The 27975-nt window shown below is 48.2% G+C and overlaps 1 protein-coding gene and 1 long non-coding RNA gene across 3 annotated transcripts; one reads left to right on the plus strand and one right to left on the minus strand.

The window, feature by feature from the left end:
- Positions 1-720: 720 nt before the first annotated feature.
- Positions 721-26411, plus strand: Plat (plasminogen activator, tissue type). Of its 2 annotated transcripts, none has more exons than XM_036209361.1 (14): positions 721-978; positions 11688-11775; positions 12787-12829; positions 15523-15660; positions 16038-16148; positions 16451-16625; positions 17410-17501; positions 19746-19920; positions 21369-21454; positions 22650-22845; positions 22975-23111; positions 23212-23352; positions 23816-23979; positions 25518-26411. In XM_036209361.1, exons 2-14 carry the CDS (start codon positions 11701-11703, stop codon positions 25674-25676), a joined length of 1692 nt encoding a protein of 563 aa, XP_036065254.1. In that variant the 5' UTR covers positions 721-978; positions 11688-11700; the 3' UTR covers positions 25677-26411. The 2 variants fall into 2 exon arrangements, with proteins under 2 accessions (XP_036065254.1, XP_036065253.1); XM_036209360.1 differs by lacking the exon at positions 721-978 and adding an exon at positions 1484-1588.
- LOC118597699 lies at positions 21488-27951 on the minus strand. The gene is made up of 3 exons (XR_004946885.1): positions 27580-27951; positions 24239-24355; positions 21488-21635 (listed from the first exon to the last, which is right to left on the minus strand). It is a non-coding gene; the product is annotated as an uncharacterized LOC118597699 (long non-coding RNA).
- Between the last annotated feature and the right edge of the window lie 24 nt (positions 27952-27975).

The raw sequence follows: 27975 nt of genomic DNA on the forward strand, positions 1-27975 counted from the left end.
GAGCAACTGTGACTACTGAGAAACGCTCTTCTTGGCTACGCACCAGCCAAGAGTACCAGACAGGGAGGTCCCTTGCCGAGCCTCTATGATGTGCAGACAGCTGCAGAGGAAGACTAAACTGGAATTTTGGGTGACTTGGTGCCCCGGGACCATTTGAGGCTTCTGTCGGTTGTGAAAGGGTGTGTAGGCCATCAGAAGGGCAGTTTTCAGGAGCTTTCATTGAGGGGGAAGGCTTAGGGGAAGGATGGCTTGTAATGGAATTTCAGAGGGCCAAGGGTGCCGAAAAGACCTGCTCCAATCGTCCTTCACTCTTCTCAATTCCCAGAGAGCTCTCCGCTGAGAAGGGGCCGGGAAGCGCCTCAGCCCAGGGGCCTGGGAGGGCAGCAGGTCGGAGGTAGGGAGAGCATCAACAGCCCTGACGTCATGTGCTGACGGTCCCCAGTCACTCCCAACCCCGCACATGTCTGCCCGATGTCCAGGAGTCCTTGAGGGGCAGTTACTTCTTCAAATTCCAGAAGACATCCCTAGCCGGGCGGGGCTGTTTAGAACTATAAACTCATGGTCACGACGGGGGCTTAGAGCAGCCGATCCTAAGAGTCCCTTTTAGGCCTTTGAGGCCAGGATTTGAAAACAGGATGATTCTTAAGTCCCTTCCAACTCTGAAAATTCCTGTGATTCGATGACATCAGTACGGTGAATAATCAAGCTGGCGCCAAGCCAAGGTTGGCTGTGCTCCTCCGCGCGCACTTCCTCCCCCTCCTTAGAGACACAGACAGCTCCATTGGCTCTTCAAGTGGCCCGGTCCACCCGGCACCCACCGGCACAGGAGAAACCCGCCTACACAGAGCCACTGGCCCCACCCCTCCTTCACCCTTAAAATTGGCTTGAGCGGTTCACGGAGACAGAGCCTGCGGTAACCCAACAGCTCAGCGCCAAGAAGAAGCCCCTGCAAGGCGGAGAAAGCAGCAAGAATTCGCGGTAAGCTGCATTTCTGCGCACAGCCGACTCCTTTTCTCTCCCTTTGAAGTGTCTGGGGATAAACTGAGCCAGCGAAGGAATGCTTATTGGAAGCACAGACTTGTAATTCAGGCAGAAAGAGGACCAGCTAGCATCCACACTTAAAGGGGGGGGGTCTTTGCAAAAGGGGTTCCTAGAGGGAGAGAATAGGAGAGATGCGTTTCTTGCAGAACTTTTGCTTGCACAGGAAGGGGAGAAAGTAAAAAGAATGATTCGGGTTCTCTGAATAGACAATAGGAGCGGCACTAACGGGCAGTGGCTGCGTTCGGCTGCCTTGGAGAGCTGAGAGGATCCTGGCGGATGTTGTATGGCTGCCTTCTTTCCTCAGTGGCCCCACTAAGAAGCAGGCTGGGCATCAAGGAGGGGGATTTGCCTGGGCAGCATGATTAATAGGCAGGAAGTGCTGGGAGAGAGAAGTCGGGACTTTTAGGAAGCTCTCATTACCACTTGGAGTCAGGATGCAAAACTGCCTCTGGTCCCTAGCCCGGGCCATCACATCCTCGCAAGGTCTAACCAGTCAGCTTCACCCCTTGCTCATCACGCACCAATGCGTTGGCTTTCTCATGCTGCGGTAGGAAAAGTCTTTAAAAGCTCTCGGGATCTCTCGGGATTCAGGACCTTTATTTTCCTAACCTCCCAGAGACAGTGGGAGGGTGGGGGAGGGAAGGAAAGTATGCAGAGCTCCCAGATAACTAAGAACAAACTTCAGTGCCAAGAAATGTGGTAGCCATGGTTTATTTGGTGGCCAGTTTGGAATGATACAGTGGTTTTCTGAATCGGATAATGGGGCGGGGCATATATAAAAAAAGTGTGTGTGTGTGTGTGTGTGTGTGTGTGTGTGTGTGTGTGTGTGTTTCAGGTGGGGGTTTACAATCACAAATACAACTGGAGTACACTTACTGAAAGACTATTTAGGAATTTTTTGCTGAGCTACAGACCCTGGCCTATCCAGAACCGATCAATGCAGGTCAGCTGCACGCTGAGTGCATACAGCCAGTGGGGGTTAAATCATATTCAATCCCAGACTGGCTAGTGGAAACACTAAAACGTAAATAGTTCCCTCTGCCCATTCCACCTCAAGCATTCTCAGGAGAGCCAGTACTAGCAGAAGCAGTACTTCACACACACACACACACACACACACACACACACACACACACACACACCCCGAAGCTGGATTAGGGCAGACTTTCCAGGACACCCCCAGATTATTTGGGAAGCCTCCTGTGAAGCTGGTCTGCTTTCTCCCAGACCCAGGATGCTTGATGCAGCGGGGAAGGGCTGAGGAGCATCCATGGTTCCTCGAGGCTTTGGGTACTGATGTGGAGAGCTGCGTACATTCAGAGCGCTCACTTGGGCGCTCACTGAGCCGGTGTGCTCAACCAGGGGGTGAAAATGACTCACTCACAGAGTCATGCAGGGCTCCTCAACTGGAAGAACTGGTGTGAGCTTTAAGGTGAAAACATATGTGGTTGTTTTCGGTCTGTGGCAGAGGCCGTAACGTGGCTCATCAGCAATGGCAGTGGGCTTAGGCCATTCAAAACGTTAAATTCCCACACTTCTCTGAGACAGCAAGTCTGTGAGTGAGACACAGCCTTTTGCGGTCTGAGTTGAAATAGTACTGCAATCCGACGACTCGGCCACTGTGCATCTGTTGTCTCAGAATAGTTTTTCGCTTCTTTGTTTTCTCTGAGTGATTTCAGCTGTGGTCTGGTAAAACCGGGTCACACAGAACTGGAATTTTCTAATAATTCCTTTCGGGGGGGGCCATTTGCTTTGGGCATATTGGCAGAAAATTCTGCACGGAGTGACTAAACACGGGAACCGAGAATGAATGCCAGCTTTAAGGTAGTCATGTGGCAGGTCTCACTTCAAGCCCAGAGTGCTGATGACCCAGATTTATAGAGAATTGGAGCTAGAGCTGGGGCTGTAGCTTAGCTGGCAGAGCGTTCACCTAGCGTGCAGGGAGCCTTTCGGCTTGATTCCCAGCACCACGTAAACGGGGTGTGGTGGTGAACACCTGTGATCCCTAGCAATCAGGAGATAGAAGCTAGGAGATCAGAAGTTCAAGGCTAGCCTGGAATACAATGAGATCTTATCTCAGAAAGATGAGAGAGGGAGAGAGAGAGAGAGAGAAGGAAAGGAGGAAAGGAAGGAAAGAAAAAGGAAGTTACAAGTACAGAGTCTCAAAGCCTTGGTTAAACGCCATCGTCTTCTAATACTGGCCTGACTGTCCACTTTCACCTGTGTGGGAGGCAAACTTTCATAGATAGGAGCACAAGGTAAGATTAAACTCAATACCTGGTTACTGGAAAAAAGAATGAAGCAGATTGCTGGGCATGTAGCACTCATATCTCTGGCATGTTTGAAGGGGCGGCCCAGGAGAGCTGTGTCAGCACAGCCCAGGAAACATGAGCCAGCTGTTCTCCGTGAAGTAATTAAGGAACTGGGTGTCCTTAGCAGGGCTTACCATGCCACTGGCCAAGATTCTGGGGGGTGACCTGTGATTGACAGGTCCGACTGAGGCTCCTGGTACACATCAGACAGAGGCCTCTAGGATTTTCTTTGGGGATTGACCTAGAAGACCCAAGTCCACCTGGGGCCTCTGAAGTGATCACTGCAAGGTTAGGCTGGCCCCACACACTGTAGACTTTTCTACTGAAAGTCTATTATGTGGAGGCAAACGTTCTGTTAGCTTACACCTAAGGATTGAGGACACGACACGGAAGTGGCTAGGTGTGTCAGCTGCTAATTCCAAATTCCCAAAAAGCTTTAGAGGCCCTGTTGTGAGGTGTAAATTGGCCTGAAAAAGACACATAAGAAAACAGATTAAATATGGGATACAAGATATCACTTTGCTCTCAGGAAATAATGGCTCCTGTTCATATTGCTCTCTGAACACTGATGAAAGGCATGACAAATTCTATCATCTGTCATATGAGCTAGGAACATTTGCTATTAACTCTTGAAGAAGGCTTGGCACTTCTTCTTTATCAGTAGCTTCAAGCAATTTGAGCTGTTGACGAGGCTATTCATGACGACTGCAGTGCATACCTGCCATGCATCAAGGTCTCCAGGATCTGCATCTCTTACTTCTCTAACTTTTGGAAAAAATACCCAAGATGGAAAGGATTGGCTCATTAGGAAGCTTAGGAAACGAAGGCTCGGAGAAGCAGCATTGCCCACCCACTCCGACCTGTAAGCAGCACTTGAGGGTCTAAGTTGAGAGTTCAAGGGTCATGTTCCTTGCATTGAGAAATGCTAGCTCCCTTTGAGCACTTTAAGAATGGTACTAGTCGGGCTAGGTTGTCGGTCAGTGGTTGAGCATGTGCTGCTAAGTATGTGCAAGGCTCTGGGTGCAACCCACGGCTCCAGAAAGAGAGAGAGAGAGAGAGAGAGAGAGAGAGAGAGAGAGAGAGAGAGAGAGAGAGAGACTGTCATGAGCAAAGGTCATGCAGACAGCATATGGGAAGAAGGGCTTGGAGATGGGGGTAACTCAGGAGGCAGGTGTCAGTCCCCAAGCTACCAAGCACCTCAGAGAGTGCTTTTGAAGGTCTGTCTTGGTTTCATATCTGTAAAGTGAGATGTGTTGTCTTAAGTGATTAACGAACACAAGGTGCTTTTGAAAACCCAGCGCCAGGCAAGCGTCGGCACTAGGATCCCTGCTGCGTAAGTGCGGATCTGTGTCCATCCATGCCCAGTTGTCACTCACTGCACTGCTGCTCTCTGGAAAGGCTGGTAAAATTCAGATTCATTCGCCGAGTGTCACGATGAACCCTACCCATCATGACCTGATTCAAGAGTGTTGCCATCCAGAGGCATTTCACGGTTGATTCATTGCACCTGGGTAGGGTGGGGTTTGCTTTAGGGAGTGAAAGGAGCCTGGGAGCCGAGATGGATCCTGGACTCTCTTTGTTTAGCGGCCCCCCCCACCCCCGCTTTGGAATGAGCATTGCATTGCATGGCACTGACTGGCTGAGCTCGCCTTTTCTTCAGAAGGCTATGAGGTCATTAAGCCAGTTTCTTTTGTTTTTATCCCAAGAGGATGCAGGATACACTTCCTAAACCCACTTGCTTACTTCTTCCAACAATCAGGTCTCCTGGTAGAAGGTAGAGCAAGAGAGTCAACATGTAGCTTAGACACACACACACACACACACACACACACACACACACACACACAGAGAGAGAGAGAGAGAGAGAGAGAGAGAGAGACAGAGAGACAGAGACAGAGATAGAGACAGACACAGAGAGACAGACACACAGAGAGACAGAGAGACAGACACAGAGAGAGACAGAGAGACAGACACAGACAGAGAGACAGAGGGAGAGAGGAAAGAAGGGGAAATTCTCTCTTTGTTATAAAGAATTCTGTTCAAAATTGAAAAGAGAAGATAAGCATTTGGCCTATGGGAAATTACTCTTTTTGAGAAGTTAAGAATCGCTTTTGCAAATCACATTTATTTGTTTATTCATTTGTTTGCGTATGTGTGTGTGCATGCATGAGCACTCACGCTTGGGATCAGAGACCAACTTCCAGTTGATTCTCTTCTCCACCACGTGGGGCTCTGAGCTCGAACTCAGGTCATCGTTACCTCAACCCGCTGAAGCATCTCATCAGTGCTGGAGTTTCTTATACGCTGGCAGATTTTGAAAATAGTTTAGCTGGGTGTGGTGGTGCATGCCTATCATACAGGCATCCAGTAAACAAACACAGGAAGGTCAAAACTTCAAGACCAGCCTGAAGGATACAGTGAGTTCTAAGTCAGCCTGAGCTACCTAGGGAGATCCTGTCTAAAACCAAACAAGAACAAAAACAAACAATAAGGCCCCAGAAAGAAAAAAACCAAGGGCCAGGAATGTAGGTCATGGTAGAGCCTAGCTTGCTCAGCATGCTTATTTAATCGCTGGTACGTCTACTCCCTGCACAAGGAGGCAAATCAAAACCTCAGACTGTACCATCTGTAGGGATGGGGTGGGCTGTCTTTGCTTGGACAAGGAAAGGTAAGCTGTTATTCCTTTCTTTGGAGTCATGTCTTTGTGTGGCTGGACCTCAATATATAGCCCAGGTTGGCCTCAAAGTTGTTGTGGACCCTTTCCCTCTGCCACGAAGTGCTAGGGTTCTGGGTGTGTGCCACCAGACCAGGCCAGAGGTGAGCTGATATGGTAACCTGCTCCTCTCTCCTAGACCCACTTCCTACTAACAACTCACCTTACCTCTTTATCTGTTCTAGAAACATGTCTGGGTTGTTGCAGGGCTTCTGGAGACTTCTCTTAATTGGCTGGCTTTCTGGGCTGTGGTGGTAGCTGTGTGGGTGGAAGTGTGGCTTCGAGGCCATGTGTTATCTTAGGATTGTTGTTGCTCTTACAAGCTGACTCTCCAACTCAGCTCTCCGAGGAATTTTTCAGCAAAGCTATAAGAACCCCCAGAGTGTCCTTGGCAAAGTCGGAAGCAGTACAACCTAACGAAAGGTACGAAGTATGACAGCAGTATGGTTCCCAGTGGCCCGCCAGGCTCTGGCCTCATCATACCTGCTGGCTCCCTTGCTCAAGTATGAAGTTAAAGTCCTCTAGTACACCAACATCTAAATGAACAACAGCATAGCTTGCTCACAGTCTCAGACTGAATGTACGTAGTTGACCACATGGACGGAGTTCCTTTATTGCGAATCACTTTCCCATATATTATAAAGAAGGGAACTATGGCCAGTGTGTGAGAAAAGCACATTATCCATTTAGCACTCACGTCACAACAGAAGCCCCAGAAAACCAGCTCTGGGGGAGGGTGCCAAGAGTCTAGCGAGCTACTTGGGTTTCCTTTGCTGGGAGCTCATCTTCTATCTCGGCATGGGGAGCAGCATCATTATTCATCTCTTCCTTCAGTCATTTTTTTCCTTCCTTTCAATGAGTTACTAAATTCCTTCCTGAGAGCAGATTTTGTTGGGGGAAAGATGGCTATGTGAGGGATGTAAAGAGGACAAGGGCCATGCAAGGGCCCTGAGGACATGTCCTCTGCCTTTCCCAAAGCTTCCTGTCAATCAGCTTATTGCTATTTCAGTAGCTTTGTCCGATCCAAAAATCTAGCAGTTACTGCCTGGCATCCATCGAGCATTCTCCCCCATTGTGGCATGCTGTTGATACAACCTCCGCTCTCTCAAAATGGTCCATGCTCTTGGCTCTTGGAAACATCCCATCCACCTCCAAGGAGAGCCAGCCTAGAGCAAGCCCCCCATCTTCTTCCCTTTCTTTGACATTGACAGACGAGGGGGGGGGGCAATTAACACAATTAACAGTGCCACGGTTGCCGCAGCTCACAGGACTGCACCTGCATCCAGGCAGGAAGGGCCGAGTCACCCATGAGATGAGCGCGGATTTCAGAAGAATATTCGACTGACAAATGCAGATGTGCAGGTTGCACACTACACAAGAATGCCTGTCAACACCACGCTTCCTGGAAATCTAGACCGAGCTTTATTGGCAAAACTGTGTACCCCGTGTTTTCTGATTCATACAACAGAAGCTATGTCAACTTGCTGGACCGTCACTAAAGAAAGTGCTTCTTGCAAATCCAATTTTGTGCAAGGGTGGGCCTGCCAGGGCCGGGACTTTGGGACCTTAGAGATGACAGTCTCAAAGCCATTTTACCGCCCCTCTCTGTATTCAGGGACAACGGCCCAACAAAAGTTACGACAGACAGCTTCCCTGCCTCTCCCTTCCTTCCCTTCCATTTGCTCGTCCCTACTGTTCTCCCTCCCTCCCTCCCTTCCTCCTCCCTTCCTCCTTTCCTTCCTTCCTTTTGCTTGTTTATTTTGTTTCATTTTAGTTCTTTAATAATACTGGGAAATTACTATATATGCAACATGAAGAGAACACAGGAAAAATTTGTATGTTTGTACTCATAAAGCAAGCCTCAGATGTATTCCTTAAATTCCACCCACGAGCACCCAGGAACACCTCTGATGGGCGCCCAGAGTCTATGGAGTCAAACTGTCACGCTCCGGGCCTTGAGTTTAGGTCCACACTTCTACTGGCTGCTTTATTTCCTGTCCCAGCATTGACCGTGACCTCTACACCCAGTTTCCACAAAATCAAACCAAGCTTCCAAGTTTTTCTCCCCTTCTTTCTCCTGCTTTGGGCCTGCACTGGTTTTCATCTGGCTTGTGACTAATTCCCCTGTCATCCTCTTAATGCCATGAGGCCCATCCAGCAGCTTGCTAGAATTGTCTCAGTGTAGAAAGAGAGATTTGTTACTTATGTGCAACTCATCTTCACTGGCTCAAGGCCCAGCAAGGCCAAAAGCCCAGATTCGAGTAAGTGACAAGTCCTTAACACCTGAGTTCCTGTCCCTCCTGTAGGGAAGGGCTTACTATGATGGGATGCAGCTGTTGGAGGCTTCACCGCCAGCCAGCCCTGTCTGTGAGCTCCGCCTCCTTATCTGCTACCTCTGCTGTCCTGTTGTCTAGGAAAAGAGCTGGCCTCTTGGGGGAGAGAGAGCAGGGCGTGCATATGCATCATTGATGCTCTTTTTCCTCTGTAATCGTCTGCCGTCTAGCAAGCCCCAAGTTAGTTGGGTATGGTGGTGAACTCCTGTAAGCCTAGTGTGGTGTTTGAGTGAGATTGGCCCCCACAGACTCATATTTGCGTGCTTGGTCCCAGCTGGTGGAACTGTTTGGGAAGGATTAAGAGGTGTGGCCTTGTTGCAGGAGGTATGTCTTTGGAATCGGGCTTTGAGGTTTAAAAACCTCACACTGTTTATAGTTAGCGCCCCCCACCTCCTCCTCATGCTTATGGATCAAGTTGTAAGTTCTCAGCTACTTCTCCAGAGCCCAGCCTGCTTGTTGCCATGATCCTGCTATGTTGGTCATGAACTCACCCTCTGAAACTGTAAACAACCCCCCCCACTTGAATATTTTCTTTTATAAATTGCCTTGGGCTTGGCACTGTGTCTCTTCACAGTAATAGAAAGTTACTAAGACACTAGCCCTCCAGATGCTGAAGCAGGATTGGACCATTGCCCTGTCATCAAGACCAAACTGGCTACACAGCCAAATCCTGTCTCAGAACCACAGAAACAACCCCAGTAACTTAGTAAGTGTCTAGAACAAAAACTAGAAAGCCCCCCCACACACACACACCATGCCTGATTGGTGTGAAAAGAAGAGAGGTTGAGTCATTGAGTCACATTTGTAAACATGTTCAGTTTCTTCCCGTCCTCCAGGCCACCAGGTACTAAGGCAGGAAAATCGGGGGATAGCTACACTTAACTCTAGTGACAGAATTAAGGGTGAATTGAAGTGGAATTTCCCAGTTTTGGGGAAAGTGGGAAAGAGAGAAGTTAAAGGAAGCCGGGAAAGGGAAAATTCCCCATGAAAAGATTCCACATGCCCGTTGGGGTGGCCTCCATGGCCACTTCCTTCCTTTGGGAATTGTCAAAGGCAGAAAGGTGCTATAGCCCTGCTGGTCCCCAGTGAGGAAAAGCTTCCACAGCTCCCAGTCAACCCTGCTAGGGGCAGGTCAAGCAGAGCAAAGATCCTGGGAGCCCTTCCTTCCCTACCAGGGAGAATAGTCATGGAGGGTGGGTCCAGCAGGACAGGACTCCTTGTGAGCTCATGACCTTCTCTTTCTCACATCTCCAGCTCCCTCCACCGAAGCTCCCTCCACCGTGGCTGTCACCATCATCCCATCATGCACTTTCTTACTGAGCCACTTTCTCCCTGCTCCTCTACATTCTCGTTATAGCTCTGTGCTCCCTCCCTGCAGCTCCAGAGGAACGCAGCAGGCAGTAGTCTCCCAGCTCAACCTCCTGTTCTGTTTTCATCTTGGAGCCGAAGGGATCTTGGGGCACGGGAAGAGGCTAGGTAGCACGCCAGAAAGTCAGTTCTTTTCAAAAAGCAGAGTCGGCAGGCAGGATGGATGCTGGTAACTTCGGAGCCAGTGGTTTGTGGGGGCCTGAGTGGGTAGTGGTGGGAATCAGGGTTGTTGTGACTGAAGGGAAATGAGTCAGGGGAGGAAAGTCCTGCTTTGATGCTGTGGATGGAGGAGTGAGAAGGCTGGCCAGACCACAAGAGAACCGGGCCAACTAACCTACTTTCAGCCACCAAAAGCAGAAAGCATGGGGGAAGGCGAGTGGAGACTGGATGGGGGTGGGGAGTCAAGAGAGATCCAGTTCGGGGAGCAAACAGCAGATGCCACCACTGTTTCTGCAGCTCTGCTCTTCACCAGAGCTGTGTGTCTACATAAAAAGAGACAGGTGTTCCAAGGGGAACTGGGGCCAACATGGAGGGAGAAGGCGGCCATGCCTCAGAAGCAAGATTGTCCATTACAATTACCAAAGCTGGGACACCCGAGGCAGGTCACCTGGCACCATGACATGCCAGTAATAGAATCGCTACAACTCCTTCTGAGGTAGTCAGTGTGGTAGAATATTATTTTAAGGAGTGTTACTTTTGTTTATGCTGTGGAACGTTTGCTTAATGATGCAAAGATGTGTTGCATTGTTTTATGTTGTGTTTGTTTGACTCTGTGAAGCTGTGTTACTGTGCCTGTCTAAAACACCTGATGGTCTAATAAAGATCTGAATGGCCAATGGCGAGGCAGGAGAAAGGCCAGGTGGGGCTGACAAGAATTAATAGAAGGAGGAATCTGGGGAACAAGAAGGAGAGAAGGAGGAGGATGCCAGGGGCCAGCCATCCAGCTATACAACCAGCAACTGAGTAAGAGAGATATACAGAAATAGAAAAAGGTAGAAACCCAGAGGCAAAAGGTAGAAGGGATAATTTTAAGTTAAGAAAAGCTGGCTAGAAACTAAGCCAAGCTAAGGCCAGGTGTTTATAATTAAGAATAAGCCTCTGTGTGAAACTTATTTGGGAGCTGGGTGGTGGGCCCCCAAAAGAGTAAACAACAACAATTAGAGAAGACAATACTATGACTCCTAGCTCATCCCAGGACAGGGGTTCCCTCTCAGGAAGTCAGGCCCCTGTCCTGGTGATGTGGCCCCTGAGTGGCCAAGGGCCAGAGATGGTCTTGCTTTTCAGGCCACAGGAATGCTTGGGAAAAACCACTTTCAGCAACCATTACCTATCAGCAGATAACTGTGTAAGCAAAACACGGTCTAAACAACAGACTGTCATTCAGCCTCAGAACAGGCAAGAATTCCACAGTGTGGATGACCTTTCAGGACATCGCGCTAAGTGACAGACACCCTATGAGTCCATGTCTATGATGTATGCAATGTGGTCAAGATCACAGGCACGGAAGGTAGAAGGGTGGTGGCCAGGGGTTGGGAGAGCAAAGAGCCATTTACTAATGGCTAAAGGATTTCAGTTCACCAGGATAAAGTTCTGTAAATGGGTGGCGAGATGAGTGCATGGCTGTGTGTGTGTTTAACGCCACTGAGCAGAATAGTTAATTAAGGTGGCAAATTTCATGCTGCTTATATACTCTCTACACACACACACACACACACACACACACACACACATCTATACCCATCCATAGACATATACAGACAGATAGATAGACATGTGTAAAATCTTCCAGACAATGTCTGTAAGAGTCAATGCTGAAAGGCTCCCCTGAAATAAAGTCACAGGGTCCTGAATTTCCTATGGTCCTTTGCCCTCCCACATCATATGCGTAATTGCTTTTGTGTTTTTCTTCTAAAACTTAAGGGACACAGAAGAAATGGGGAGCCAAATGAAGACGCAGCTGTTGTGTATAGTGCTGCTTTGTGGAGTGGTTTTCACACTGCCTGGCCAGGTGGGTCCACCTCCATGCCTCACCTCCATGCCTCACCCCGTCGGGCCAAGCTTACAGCTGTTCATGGTGTGACCCAATGTTCATGCTTCTCCCAAGTATGTCAGGTTGGGAGATGTTCCGAGGAGTGGTCAGACACACCGCACACACTCCCCTCCGGGTAGGATACTTACCATCCAAAACCCGGCAGCAGAGTCCGAGCATGTCTGTGACTGAAAAGCTCTTAACGCTGCTTCTGTGCCTTTGACTGTCATCTTTAGAGCCATTTTGTTGAAGAATGTGTGTGCCAGTGAGTATGGTGGTGCACGTTTGCAATCCCACCAGTGAGGAGGCCAAGGAGGGAAGATCACAAGTTGGATGTTAACATAGGCTTCAAAGAACCAAGGCCTAGGGTGAAGCTCAGTGGGCAAAAGCTTGCCTAGGGCTGGGATATGGTCCCTAGTAGGGGATGGGGGATGGGGGGTGTATTTGAATGCATCCATACGGTACTAAGAAAAGACAGGCATTGTGAACCACCAAGTAGGTTCACACTGAAAGAAGCTGTACCCACTTTTCAAAACTTCACCACATCACAGGGCACTGTGTAAGGCCAAGTGGGCAACAGCTGGGCACAAGATTTTTTGAGAAGGGGGCATTCCAATAGCTACATACAGCACACAAGTGGATTCCCATTCTGGAATCCACGATCCATGTGCCACTACTTAGATATAAAATGACCTAAGTAGAATTGGAATTTCAGTTCATTGGTCACATTGGCTACATTTTAAGCAGTCTATGGCCACGTGGGATTAGTGACTACAGCATTGGACAACACAAATCGGAAGCATTTCTGTTGTGCCCCAAGTTCTTCTGGGTGGCATTGGGTGTGTAGAAAGAGCAGAGTCTTTGACAAAAAGGTAAGAAGAGGGTGCTCTGTCTGGACCACTTACCTGAAGGGGAGCTTGTGAGCAGATGGCTCCTGATTGGTCTTCTCCAGCCTGTACTGACCCTTCCTCCATCCTGGTCTCTTTGCAGGGAATGCACAACAGGTTCAGAAGAGGAGCCCGGTCCTACAAAGGTAAGGGGTGGATGGGGAGGCAGGCCCAGGCCTCATAATGCTTTTGACACTCATGGGATCCCTATTCCACCCAGTACCAGCTTATAGGATGGTTATGAGATCTTCCCAGGTGATTCTGTGGAAATGCCTGCTTACTCACCGTTTGTCAGTCAGCTGGGGCCAACCAACCAGTTTCCAGGGGAACCTAATCAGGCTGCCCTGGGATAATAAAGCTGGTGACATATAGCTGTGTGTAGGTGCTATGTACGTTCCTATAATCCCAGTACTTGGGAAGCTGAGGCCAGTCTGGGCTGCACAGCAAGACCCCGTCTCAATACAGCTCAAAGCATTTGATACAGAGATGAGGGAACATGGATGACTCACAGAGGCTGCCAAGGCTCCCCAGCAGAACCTGGGAATGCACTGCTGCTCAGTCCTCTAGGTGTGCCCGGCCTGTGTCCACTTAACCTCTGCTACCATCCCCGGGTTTCCATCGCCTCCTGTTGGTAAAATTGGAATAACTGACCTGGGCTACCTCACAGAAATCTTCCAAGTTCCTGTCTTGAGTTGATTCTAGAAAGCAAAGGTTTCTTTTAGGATTCCAGGAAGAGTAAAAAATGCCCCCAGCGGACTTCCTTGATGGGAAATCAACCAGCTCTAAGTCCAGCCTCAGGTTCCTACCATTCCCCCCACCTCTGCCCTTCCCTCCCTCTTTCCTTCTACTCACTCATCCCTCCTCAGCTCTCCATTTCTCTCTCTCTGTCTTTCTCTATCTCCTCCCTTCCCTCCCCCTCACTCTTTCTTTTGTGAGGTGAGGGGGTGCTAAGCCTTTCTCTCTGTCTCATTTTCTTTTCTTTCTTCTTAATTTTTTAGTTTTGTAGTTGGTTGGTTTGTTTTTGGAGGTGGGGTCTCATTATATACCCCAGTCTGGACTATATACGTAACTGGTGCAGGCCTCAAACTCAGCAATCCCCCTGTCTCAGCCTCCTAAATGCTGAGATTACAGCCGTGTACCACCAAGGCTAGCTTTGGAACACTTCTCTAAACTCTGAAGAACAAAGGAAGGGGTTCAGTGTCCCCTGTGGTGCTTTCAAAGCTCCTGGTTTTGGTAGAGAAGGAACTAGAGGTATGCAGAATGGAGCAGCTCTGCTCCACTCCAGAGGGGCGCGGGCTCCTGCTGAGATGCTGTCCCTCTGTAGGCCCAGCCTCCGCTTTGTGGACCGGCTCTCCCTGGGGACAGTTTATCTGCAAGGCTCTGCCCTTACTAGAAGCCAAAGTGATTGCAGGCTTAGGAAGATGACTGGAGACTTTTAGGCAGCTTTTGGAATCTGGAGCCTCGGGTACTCTAATCTTTGTCCGTTCAGTTTGAAGAGGAATAGAATTCCTCGGTATCACTGGGTGGTTTGTTTTGTTTTGTTTTTGGGTGGGCACTACATGAATAATAAACCTCAGTAGAGTCAGTGTTTGACTCAAAGTAAAGAAGACAGACAAAACCCATGCAGATGTGCCCGGTTTCATTCCACGTTCAGTTACCCTGTGGTCCAAGCCAATACTTTTTTAGAAAAGTGGTTGCTAAATGCCTGCTATAGTTTCATTACATGAAAAATCCTATTAAAGTAGCACATTTTGACAGATGTAAATGCCAGTTTCCCTTATTTTAGCCCAAAGTGTTCCCCCACCACCACCCCCCGAATGGTAATACTCTATGGATTGGAAAGCCTGGTAGTCAGAGACACAGAGAAGTATTGTTTTCGCTGGTTTTGTTTATTTTGTTTTTGAGACAGGGTTTCTCTGGGTAGCCCTGGCTGTTCTGCAACTTGCTCTGTAGACCAGGCTGGCCTCGAACTCATAGAGATCCTCCTGCCTCTGCCTCCTGAGTGCTGGGATTAAAGGTGTGCATCACCCCCTCCCCCGAATTACCAACTAAAGTGGGAAAATAGACTGTTACTTAATATAAACTTATTTTAATTGTCAAATATCTAAAGGTTCATCCAAGGAAGATAATAATAAAGAGTTCTAGTGGAAAAGTATTTGCTATCATCATCCTATCTCTAAGGAATACACCAGAGATTACAGTCACCTGTTTCTACTGGGGATTGGTTCTAGGGCCTCACTGGGGTACCAAAATCCACAGATGCTTACATCTTTTTTTGTAAAATGACATGGTATTTGTGCAAAACCCATCTTCCCATACACTTTAAGTCACTGGCAGATTATCCATGATATCTAATATACTCTAAATGCTATATGGTCCCAGATATAAAAATAATGGAGCACTATTATATATTTTGTAAGGAATAATGACAAGAAAACCACCCATGCTCGGGACAGACTCTAGGCCTCACCACAGAACATAGCGCTACAGAGGGTTCACTGTATATGAGATATCATGGCTAACCCGGAAGTGATTTAAAGAATATGGGAAGAGGGCTGGAGAGATAGATGGCTCAGAGGTTAAGAGCACTGCTTGTTCTTCCAGAGGACCTGAGTTCAATTCCCAGCAACCACATGGTGGCTCACTACCATCTGTAATGAGATCTGGCGCCCTCTTCTGGCCTGCAGGGATATGTGCAGACAGAATACTGTATACATAATAAACAAATAAATCTTAAAAAAAAAAAAAAAAAGAAGAATATGGGAAGATGCCAGGAATGGTAGGGCTTTCCTCTCTTCTTGCGGGCGTCCTGACGAGACCACCCTGTTTTGTGCTGCAGTGACCTGCAGAGACGAGCGAACACAGACAACTTACCAACAGCATCAGTCATGGTTGCGCCCCATGCGCAGGAGCAACAGGGTGGAATACTGCAGGTGCATCAGTGGCTCAGCGCAATGCCACTCTGTGCCTGTCAAAGGTACGCCCCGGCTTCTCAGGGGGGTCTTGCACTTGAGCCCCTTCCTTAATGCTTCCTAGCATAGTCAGATCTTCAGCATGTTTTGGGTGTCATCTGCCTAGGCAAAGGTGAAGGCACTTCAGGAAACTGAGGTGGGAGGGGGGTGGGAGGTGGGTGCAGGGGGAGTAGGGGGGAACCTGCACTCGCCCAGCCTCAGTGTGTACCTATGTGGAGTGGGAAACAATGTGCATACTGTGTAATTGACAGTGGGATTAGTCGTGGCTGTGAACTGTGGAACGGTGGTGGCTGACATTCAGAACACTTCTGCCATTTTAATTCCTATATTCTTGGAGCTGCTTTGAAAGGAGTTTGGGGGTTTCCTTGTTCACACTCGACAGGTTGCAGTGAGCCAAGATGCTTCAATGGGGGTACGTGTCAGCAGGCCCTGTATTTCTCCGACTTTATCTGCCACTGCCCTGATGGATTTATTGGGAAACGCTGTGACATAGGTGAGCGCTTTGGTGGGTGGGTGTGAGCGACATTCTCCTCTCAAACAGACCAGGGAAGGAAAGGAAATGTGTGCTGGAGGGCAGGGGACAGGGGAGGAGAGATGAGGTCATTTAGGGAAGGACAGTATTGGGCCAAGTGGTCAGAGCCTGAAGTGTCTGTCAATCGGGGTCTCGCTTGGCCACAGTGTGACCCTGTCCACCCAGCTCACGATGAGCTCCAGGGGCTTTAGCAGCCAGCCTGCTCCACTGTGCTGAGGCAAGGTACAGGTTCCCTTGAGAGCCTTTTGGTGTCTTCTTGTCAGATACCAGAGCAACATGCTTCCAGGACCAAGGCATCACCTACAGGGGCACATGGAGCACAGCGGAAAATGGGGCCGAATGCGTTAACTGGAATAGCAGTGTTCTCTCCCTGAAGCCCTATAATGCAAGGAGGCCAAATGCCATCAAGCTGGGCCTTGGCAATCACAATTACTGCAGGTGAGAGGTGTCTTCCACCGCATGAGTGTGTGTGTGTGTGTGTCTGGTATGAAATATTACATTCAGAGAAAGACCCGGCCAATCGATCTTGTATTCTAGAAAAGCCGAGCTGATGACCCTTAGGTAGATACAGATAGGTAAATGTATACATAGACACATATGTAGATGGGAAGAGAGATGATAGATGCATGTATACATAGAGAGATACATGGATGATGGCTATAGATAGTATCGATGCATTCATCTGTCAGTGACTGGTAGATTGGCACATAGACGGTAGGTAGACAGAAGAGGTTGATTGAAAGGCATCAATTCACATCTCTGTGTAGGCATCTGAACCTGTAATTGTAGGGCTGGGAACAGGCAGGACTTGCCATTGCTGTCTTGATGCTTTTAGGCTTTAAACTGACAAGACAAAGTACACCCTCCTTGTCTGGGGTAACTGAAACTCAACTGACTGTGGATCTAGCCACAGCTACAAAACATCTTTATAGCAGTCCCTGGATCGTCGTTTAATTATGTTCCTGAGACTATAGGTCATCCATGACACACAGGCAGTTATTGTGCCCACTTGTCAACTTGGCCCCCTAACACGTCTCCTTATAACATGCTCAACCCCCCAACAAAGAACACACTGATGTCATACTTCTGCCTAACATGCTAAACTTGACAGCGCTTAGCCCACGATGCGCTAACCCTGCTCCCAAAAGCATGTCTAGTCCTTGGGCCAGGAGGAGAGCCTTCCTGTTCAATCCTCACTGGTTCTCCTTGGCTGATTTTTCAGAAATCCTGACCGAGACTCGAAGCCCTGGTGCTACGTTTTTAAGGCAGGGAAGTATACCTCAGAGTTCTGCAGCACACCAGCTTGCCCTGAGGGTAAGTGACAGCTACCCACACCACCCCTCCAAGTATCTCCAAGGGAAAAGCACCCAGGATTGTAAATCTAACTGTCCTTTCATGCCCAAGGGAGAAAGGAGCAGGCGAGGAGCTAGCCACTGTGGCTGGCGGAGCGCACGGAAGGCTGTCTCCTCACCCCGCTTGTCTGCTGGCGTTTGTTTAGCCTTGGGCCGATTCCCTACCTCCCATCAACATCCTCACTTAATAAAGCGTAGGATGAAGCCGAACCCATGGTTTCTAGTCCTTTTGCTTTCTTTTTAATTATCTCTTTTAGTTTTCGAGACTATAATTCTATCATTTTCCCCTTTCCTGTCCTGTCTCCAAACCTTCCCACATACACTTTGCTGCTCTTTTTAAAATTCATGGCCTCTTTTTTTCATTAATTGTTGCTACATGCATGCATATATACATATACATATATACACACACACACATATATATACACACACACACATACACACACACATATATATATACACACACACACACACACACACACACACACACACACATATATATATATATACACATACACACACACACACACACACACACACACACATATATATATATATATACACATACACACACACACACACACACACACACACACACACACACACACACACACACACACACACACACACACACATATATATTCTTAACTTTAGTTACTTGTATGTATGTCTTCAGTGCTTTTTGGTACTGATAACCAAGTGGTGTGCTCTTCCCCGGGGAAGACTATATCTCCCGTTCTCAGCATTTCCTTATTTGCCTGTAGTTCTCTCTGCAGGCTGAGGCCTCGTGGACTTTCTCCCCTCTGCTTGGCGGGCCTATTGTTCTTGTTAGGCAGTCTCGTTGGCGAGACTTTATGGGTGTGGCTTCTGACATTCCTGGGAGACCCCTAGCAAACTCCTTGGTCCTCTGGCTCCTCTTACGCTGTCTTTCCGCCCCCTCTTCCCAAATGATTCCTGAGCCTTGGGTGCAGTATTTGTATCCACTGGGACTGGCCTCCACGGCTCTTCATTTTGATTGGTTGTGGTTTTCTTTCTATAATGATCTGAAGAGAAGTTTCCCTGATGAGGGGTCAGGACTACACTTACCTCTGGGCATAAGGACAAATATCTAGAATGTAATTAGGGATGGTGCTGGTTTAGTAAAATGGCTGCTATAGGTTCTCCTCCAATACCATGACTTTAATAGCCCTGGGTGGCTGGCTAGGTTTCCAGTACCAGGTGTGATTTCTCTTGCTGATCCCTTCCTCCTCTGGTCAACATTAGGGTTCAAAGATCAAGATAACTTTACAGGTACCTTTCCACCATAGGGAAGTAGAGGCCAACTTTGGTCAGTTTCACACAGAGGGGAACAAGGACAGGGTGGGGCAAATAGATGGAAGTGGGTAAGTGTGGCAGGAATCTTAAAAGGTCTGATTAATGAAATCAAACCTGAGGCCAGTTATTGTGGTAAACACTGGAAGATCAGAGACACAGAACAAGCCACAGTTATCTCACCTTGCTAGTGATCTTTTTTCTCAGGCTGGAAGCTTTTGAGTCCTCCTCCACATGAATCTCAGCTGAACTGTGCTGCTCCAAAGCCTGAACACTTAACCAACCAGATGCTTAACTAACTACATGCTTTTCTCACTACATGCTTTACTCCTTCTTTAGTTCCTGGTCCTCACACCTTATATACCTTTCTCTTTCTGCCCCCACTCCCTGGGATTAAAGGTTGGGTTTCTGGGATTAAAGGCGTGGGTCACCGTGCTTAGCTGTTTCTAAAATGGTCTTGAACTCAGAGATCTGGCTAGCTCTGCCTCCCAAGTGCTGGGATTAAAGGTGTGTACCACCACCGCCTAACTTCTGTTAGGGCTTACTCTGACCCATTTTCTAGCCACCATTTTTGGCTTTGTTCTAGTGGCTGTCTGTTCTCTGACCCCAGATATGTTTATTTCGGGGAACACACAATATTTCAGGGAACACAATACCCACCACAGGTAAGGCTGGCAGAGCAAAGCTGAGAAGGTAGGGCTGCCAGCATGACCCCATGGCAGCACCCTGGTCCCCTCATCATGGAACCCTCTAACAGTAACCCCTCTAACGCCTGCACAGCATCTCCCAGTAACGTCACCACAGATGGGACTCTCCCCTTCTTGCTGAACTTCTGCAGCTTGCTATATCAACATTTAACCACTTCAGCTTTAACTTGGGATATATTTTGTTCCAGGAAAAAGTGAGGAATGCTATGTTGGAAATGGGTTAACCTATCGTGGCACCCACAGCCTCACCACATCTAGGGTCTCCTGCCTCCCGTGGAATTCCATGATCCTGATGGGCAAAAGTTACACAGCATGGAGGACCAACTCACAGGCACTCGGCCTGGGCAGGCATAATTATTGCAGGTATGGAGCTGTGATCTAAGGGAGTCAGCTCCCAGCAGAGAGACTGGGTTATCGGGTGAGAGAAGACTCAGTGTTAAGCATGAAAGATAATGGACATTATCTAGACAAACCTGTTAGTTTTCTACAATTAGATTTACTTTTTATATACATAAGTCTTTTGAATTTTTAAAGATTTGTTTATTTCATGTATATGGTGTTCTATCTGTATGTATACTTGCATGCCAGAAGAGGGCACCAGATCCTATTAGAGATTATTATGAGCCACCATGTGGTTGCTGGGAATTGAACTCAGGACCTGGGGAAGTTCTCCAGCCCTAGACTTATTTTTGAGAAACAAGATACATCAGCTTTGTTATTTTTGGTAGGAGTAGAGTGGGGTATATGTGTACTTGTTAGTGTGGGTGTATATACATGCATGAAGGTACATGTATACATACATAGGGGTGTGTGTGTGTGTGTGTGTGTGTGTGTGTGTGTGTGTCCTGAGATTGACATCAGGTATCTTTATTCTTATCTATTTCTACCTTTATTTTTTGAGACAGAGTCTTATACTGAACCTGAAACTAATCTACTAAACTAGGCTGGCCCCTGAGCTTCAGAGACCTGCTCTCTGCCCTGAGACCCCTGCCTCCTGCCCCCACTGGGATTACAGGAGCAGGTTGCCATGCCTGACTTTTTTTTTTTTTTTCAGACAAGGTCTCACTGTGTAGACAAGGCTTGCCTGGAACTCATTGTTGTAGACAAGGCTTGCCTGGAACTCATTGTTGTAGACAAGGCTTGCCTGGAACTCACTGTGTAGACAAGGCTTGCCTGGAACTCACTGTGTAGACAAGGCTTGCCTGGAACTCACTGTGTAGACAGGGCTTGCCTGGAACTCACTGTGTAGACAGGGCTTGCCTGGAACTCACTGTGTAGACAGGGCTTGCCTGGAACTCACTGTGTAGACAGGGCTTGCCTGGAACTCACTGTGTAGACAGGGCTTGCCTGGAACTCACTGTGTAGACAGAGACCTGCCTGCCTCTGTCTCCTGGGTGCTGGAATGAAAGGTGTGCTCCACCATACCCAAAGCTGCTGGCTTTTTATGTGAGTTCTAGAAATTCAGACTCGGGTCCTCCCAAGAATTCAGCGGGCACTTTACCAAATGAGCCGTCTCCCCAGCCGATGACAACGCAGAGATTTTTGCGAACCAAAGCCCTGTTCTTCTCTCACATGACACTTCCATTACATTGTATTGTAAAGATCTGTCCACGGGGCAGCTCCAGTTCTTGCCAAAGCTGTGTTGCTCATAGAACAAATGGCAGCTAGGAGGAATTATCTAGGGTGGGCCTGCTAGAGCGGAGCAGAGTTTGGGGTCCCTGCTCCTGGCTTCTTGCTTCTGCCATGGGACTGGCCTCCTTCTTTTCCTGAGAAGTGACTGTCACCGAAACTCTCAAACTCTTATTTTACAGGAATCCAGACGGGGATGCCCGGCCTTGGTGCCATGTGCTGAAGGATGGAAAGCTGACATGGGAATACTGCGATATGTCCCCATGCTGTAAGAGCCGTCCCACCACTCCCTGTTCCCAGGCTCACCTCTTCACTGTTTTCTCTGCCGCCTCCTATGTCTTCACCACTGTCTCCGCTTCTGTAACTTCTGGACCTCCAGGAAGGCCAGGCCTCCGGGGCAGCGGGCTTTCATGACTGAAGCTATGGTGGACAGTCATACTTGTCCAGATCTGTCGGGGGTAATAAGGAGGGACAGAAAGGAAGACCAATGTATCACTTTCTCTTCTAATGCAATAGGCCCCAACTTTTCTCTCTGGCTACCTCTGTTGAAGGTGGTGATAGTCCTGGTGACCATGGAGAGAAAGAGGTTGCACATTGTGGCTCCTTAGATAACTGTTACATTTCTCCAGGAGCCTGGTGACAGGCAGACTTTAGTGTCCATTTATTCGAAAATGCCCTCAGAAGTCATGTGGCCCACACATTTCTGTGCCCTTCCACATCCCCATGGAAACCATTTAACACAGGGGAACTGAGTTGATAATGGAGAACGGGAGCCAGAAAATTCAAGTTGGCACACGTCCCCTGCATGAAAGTTTAGTTTGGAAATTGCCCAAGAATAGATTACTACCCCATTCCCACGAACACACAGTAAGCCAGAGTATTCCTCCAAGAGCAGACTCTAATTGGAAAGCAAGACATAAACTGAGCTTCCAGCTAAGGCCATTTGTGATGGGGGTCATCTCAGGAAGTCCACAAGGGCCTCAAAGGCTGGCTACCGTGTCAATAAGAGCCTTGTGATGCAGTGGGACTTGACTGACCTTGAAGGATGGATCAGGCTGAGTAGATGGAAACAAAAATGGGTCTCAGAAGGAAGTCTGCAAGCCTAACACACCTACGTGATATCTTAAACCAAGAAATCACTGTAGGCAAGATTAGAAGGAATGGTGTACAGAATGTATGGAAGAAAATTCCCTGCTTTTGGAGTCAGAAAGACTCGGGGTCTAGTCCTGGTGTCACTGTGACCTCCAGTGAAAGTTTCCCTGCCTTCCTGCAATTTAGTATTGGGAAGGATAAAGATACACATCTATGATATGCACCAGCGTGCCGAAGGGTAGTAGCCTGTAAAAATCAAGGTACTGACGGGGGCGGGGGTGGGGGGTGGGGAAGCTGTGGTGGATTCTCTCAGCCTTGTCCCCACATTACACGTCCGACCCCTTCCCCCTTCTCTCCTCTTTCCTCTCCAGCCACCTGTGGCCTGAGGCAATACAGTCAGCCTCAGTTTCGAATTAAAGGAGGACTCTTCACAGACATCGCCTCACACCCTTGGCAGGCTGCCATCTTTGTCAAGAACAGGCGGTCTCCTGGAGAGAGGTTCCTGTGTGGGGGAGTGCTGATCAGTCCTTGCTGGGTGCTGTCTGCAGCCCACTGCTTTCTGGAGAGGTATGGACTTCCCATTCTCTGAGGCTTTGGAGCCAGGAGCCCATGATGGGAGTCACTCATGGCAAACACCAACCGCAATTAAAAAAAAAAAAATTTACAAAACACCCTAATAACTGTTTCTTCTGCTAGGTTTCCTCCCCAGCATCTTAAAGTCGTCTTGGGCAGAACATACAGGGTGGTCCCTGGAGAAGAGGAGCAGACATTTGAGATTGAAAAATATATAGTCCATAAGGAATTTGATGACGACACTTACGATAACGACATTGGTAAAATGCCATTATTTTCACACGCCCTTCTTTCTCAGCCCGGTCCCTCCCCTCCCCCACCTCCCCGACTCACTCTCCTCCTCCTTTCTCTTCCTCCCAGCATTACTGCAGCTGAGGTCAGATTCCAGACAGTGTGCCCAGGAGAGTAGATCTGTCAACACGGCCTGCCTCCCTGACCCCAACCTGCAGCTTCCCGACTGGACAGAGTGTGAGCTGTCTGGCTATGGCAAGCATGAGGCATGTAAGTGGAAGGAAGTCTTGGTCCCATCCTCATCTATCACGGGGTCGTCAGGCCGATGGAGGGGAAGCGGTCACACAATGTTCTGGTCCCCATCCTGGCATGACACAGAAAAATGCCGGCGAGGACTCCGCCTGTCTGTAGGATGAGAAGCTACCAGCCGCTTCCTTGCATTCCGGGGACACTGTGTGCGGGTCACAGAAAGTTGGGGCAGGGAAGCGCTCTGAAGAGATTTACAGTCCGGTGGAGACAGACAGGAAGGGTGCAAAGGTGGATGTGTTCTTAGATACTGGAATTGTACAGGCTGTTTGTATCCCCGGCTTGCATCTGGCTTAGCTGTGGGACCCTGGGTGTGTCGTTCAGCTTTCTAATAATGTCAGCTGTTAGTGGAAAAGTCAGCTTTCTCTATCCAAAAAGGCTTGGAAGTGACGTTGAGACCCTAAGCCATCTGTACCTTCTCTTTCAGCGTCTCCCTTCTTCTCTGAACGGCTGAAGGAGGCTCATGTTAGGCTGTACCCATCGAGACGCTGTACTTCACAGCATTTGTCAAACAAAACCGTTACACACAATATGCTGTGTGCCGGAGACACCCGAAGTGGAGGCACCCAAGACCTCCATGATGCCTGCCAGGTAAACATGATGTCCAGACACTCTGGGTCCTCCCCTCTGCCCTGGCAGCAGGTTCTTAAGCAGGGGGAAGAGTAAGAGCCACACTGGAGGGTATGACACTTGGGAGCTTCGAAGAAAAAAAAGGGTAGACAAAGGCCAAAGCTCCTCAAACTTAAGAAATCAACACCGCAGGGAACTTTCTGAGTTTGTGGACAGGAAACTCCACCTAGCACAGGATTTCCCTGTGAGCCCCATTGAAATGATAGGTAAAGCAACATACTTAAATCTTTGTCTTCTGAAGGCGTTGGGGAACTTGGACCTGCTTTGGAGGATGAGGAAAGGCGTCCCTCTGGGATGCAAGATACTGATAGGATGTGAGGAAGAGTTCTCAAAGCACCTGGAAAGCAAAGCATTTTAGGTTCTCAGTGTCGAGTCCTCACTTGGCACTCACATATCCTGATTATTAAGGGGCTAGGGTGTAAGCACAGAGCAACCACTGATGTAAGACCCAGATAGTAACCACACAGAGCAACCACTGATGTAAGACCCAGATAGTAACAGGAAGAGCATCACTACATTAACATCCAGATAGTAACCAGCACAGAGCATCACTACATTAACATCCAGATAGTAACCAGCACAGAGCATCACCACATTAACATCCAGATAGTAACCAGTGCAGAGCATCACTACATTAACATCCAGATAGTAACCAGCACAGAGCATCACCACATTAACATCCAGATAGTAACCAGTGCAGAGCATCACTACATTAACATCCAGATAGTAACCAGCACAGAGCACCACTCACATTAAGACCTGGATAGTAACCACCTGATTAGGAAAAGTGAACCATACATAGTTCACTGAGGCCATACAACTAATTAGTAGCAGAGTCCCAATCACATTTTATTTATTTGTTTATTTGTTTGTTTGTTTATGAATGAGATGGATCTTGTTATGGAGACCTGGCTGGCCTGGAACTCTATGTAGAAGAGGCTGGCCTCGAACTCACAGAGAGCTACCTGTCTCTCCCTCCAAAGTGCTGGGGTTAAAGGTGGGAACCACCATGTCACCCACTCAAATCGGATTTTATAAAGCTTGAGCAGCTTTTGTTTTTGTTGTTCTGGGTGCTAAGAATGGAGCTCTTGGCTTTTTTAGAGGTCAGGTGACTGCTCTACTGCTGAGCCACACCCCAGCTCTCAACAGTTAAGACTGTGTTTTTTGTTTTTTAGTGGATATTTATTTATTTATTTGGTTTTTTGAGATAGGATCTCATTCACTGTGTGGTCCTGAGTGGCATGGAACCCTATTTGTAGACCAGGCTGGCCCTAAACTCAAGAAATTCCCCTCCCTCTGCCTTATGAATGCTGTGATTAAAGGCATGTGCCACCGTGTCAGGCTAATGCTATTTTACTAGAATTAAGATACAGTTGAATCTATAGCCTCGAGTCTCCCTCCCTGAACCAAGTTCTCTGAGGGCTACAATCTTCGTACTACGAAGAGCCATCCAAATATTCTGCCATATGTACAAACAACTAATCTATGCTCTTCCACAGGGTGACTCCGGAGGACCGCTGGTGTGTATGATCAATAAACACATGACCTTGGTTGGTATCATCAGCTGGGGCATTGGCTGCGGGCAGAAGGATGTCCCTGGGATATATACAAAGGTTACTAATTACCTAGACTGGATTCAAGACAACATGAAGCAATGACCAAGAAACCCCAGCTCCTTGGATCTGGAGGAGGGCCTGCCTCTCTCTTCTATAGAAGACACACCTAAAAGGCCAAACATTCTTTACTTCATCATCTTCCTAGACTGCCACTCGGCAGAGGGACGGAGGGTCTGTAGGAGAGGACATCGCGTTTATCTATGACAGATACTTCACAGTTCCTAAGTTTTCAGGGACGAAGGTCTGACTTTAGGATAAAGTCTGTCTGGTGAGAAGATGGGAAAAGGCCAACCCTCCCATAACTCTAGGATTTAAAAGAGAAAGGTAGACCAAAGTCCACTGTCCTGGTCTGCCATTTTGTACACTGGACTACCAGACACAAGATCATGTCTCAACAGTAAAACACAGCTTGATCTTTCAGGAGAGACGTTTGCATTAGGGACAAGGATACATATTTATAGTTACAGCAGGGCCCAGGGGAAGAGACAGGAGTGTCAGCTGGCCAGATCACAGCCCCATAAAACCCTTGAAATCAAATATTCTCCGCGCCCTTCCCACTCCTCAGCTCTTAGGAGGTATTCCTTTGTATACAGTGTAAATCTTTTTATCTTTAGAAACATTATAGATGGTTGGGAGAACTATGTGATTTTAATAATTGATGAAGTAGCATTAGCATATTTATATATTAATCTATTTTAGTTTTTACTTTGTTACCATAACTTTGTATTATATTGTACTTAAATAATAAACCCAGAGGTATTTTTCACACTTTTCAAATGGTGTGTATCCATGTTTTCCTCCCCCCCCCCCCCCCCCCCCCCCTTTTTTTTTTTTTTTTTTTTTTTTGAGTCAGTTGAAAGACTTCCTTTCAAACATGGGAAATCCTGCTTACCCATAAGGCAATATGCTGGGTGCCACCAACAGTAGAAATGGGGTGGGACAAGTTGGCGTGGGCAGGAGGCATTCACAGAAATGAAGTAGATTGGAGCCAGTCCCAGCACAGCAGAGACCTCACTAGAACTCGCTTGTGAGAGTGAGAAGGGACCATGGGAACAGCAGGATTCAGAAGGGTCTCACACAATGGGTAAGACTGGGCAGTTGCAGGCAGGCCAGTCCTGAGACCCAGGATTTCACTACTGCAACAACAAAGACCTGTGGGTCAAGGAGACAGTAGAGTACAGGGAATGACAGACAGTCTGTCTTTATTATATGTGGGGGAGGGCAGTTTTATGAGTGCCCTGATGCACACGTGAAGATCAGAGGGTACCCACAGTCCTTTGCTTCCACCATGTGGATCCTGGGGATTAGACTCAGGTTATCTGACTTAGTGGCAGGTACCTGCAAATACAGCACTAGGGATTGAACTCAGGACTTCCGGTGCACTAAACCAGTACTCTACCACTGAGCTGTATCCCCAACCTGATCTGAACTTGATCAGGACTATAGATGGGACGCTAGGGACTCTGCAGGGCAAAATGAGTGTTTTGCTCCAGGAGGTGATGAATGAAGAGGGATCTGGAAAATCAACCACACTATGACCACAGACTGAGCCATCAGCTGCATTACTCTGTGGACAGTAACTACAGCAACAGAGAGGAAGACAAACCCCAAGCCATCCCTTATCACCATAGCGACAGCTCAACTGATGGTCCATATTAGATGCTAGCTACTCTCTGGGTTGCTTCCCCCGCCCCCCCCCCATTCTGTTTTGTTTCTGCTCCTGGGAAACAATTAGCTCACACACCAGTGCACACCAGTATGCTGAATGTTCTAGTAGCTCCTTCAGTGTGTGTGATATGGGTCTGAGGGTGTGTCCACACATAGCGCAGGCGTAAAGGTCAGAGGTCATTTCTCCCCTTCTGCCACAGGCTGGCTCAACCTTTGGGCCTGTGTGGTGAGCGTTCTTTGTAGCTGACCTCCCGCTGGTCCTTGCACACTGTCTTACCAGTCGTGAATACAACCTCTCTTGTCTCCAGCTTGCTTCGCCGCATCTTAGTCCCAAGAGTCTCCCATGACGTGTTGATTACTCTCGGGTGTGGCTGGGTAAGTTCTTCTTATCTCTTGAGGGGTTGTCAGTACTGCCCTGTTAGAGGGCTCTTAGAAGAAAAAATAGTTTAAACTCACAGAAGAAATTCACTGTGGCCCAAGAACTTGATGGGGGAGGTGTTGGGTGGTTTCCCGAAACCTCTGAAGTCTCCAGACCAGTCCCATCAATTTGAATCAGAGGCGAAGTCACAGATTTCTCGGCTTCACGGAAGTCGGCCTTCGTGTTCTGATCTAAGCAATGCATCTCATCCCATTCCCGAAAACGCTGCTTGAGGACAGAAGTAAGCAAGGCTCC

This window comes from Onychomys torridus, chromosome 17 (genome assembly GCF_903995425.1).
Source record: "Onychomys torridus chromosome 17, mOncTor1.1, whole genome shotgun sequence".
Lineage (NCBI taxonomy): Eukaryota > Metazoa > Chordata > Mammalia > Rodentia > Cricetidae > Onychomys > Onychomys torridus.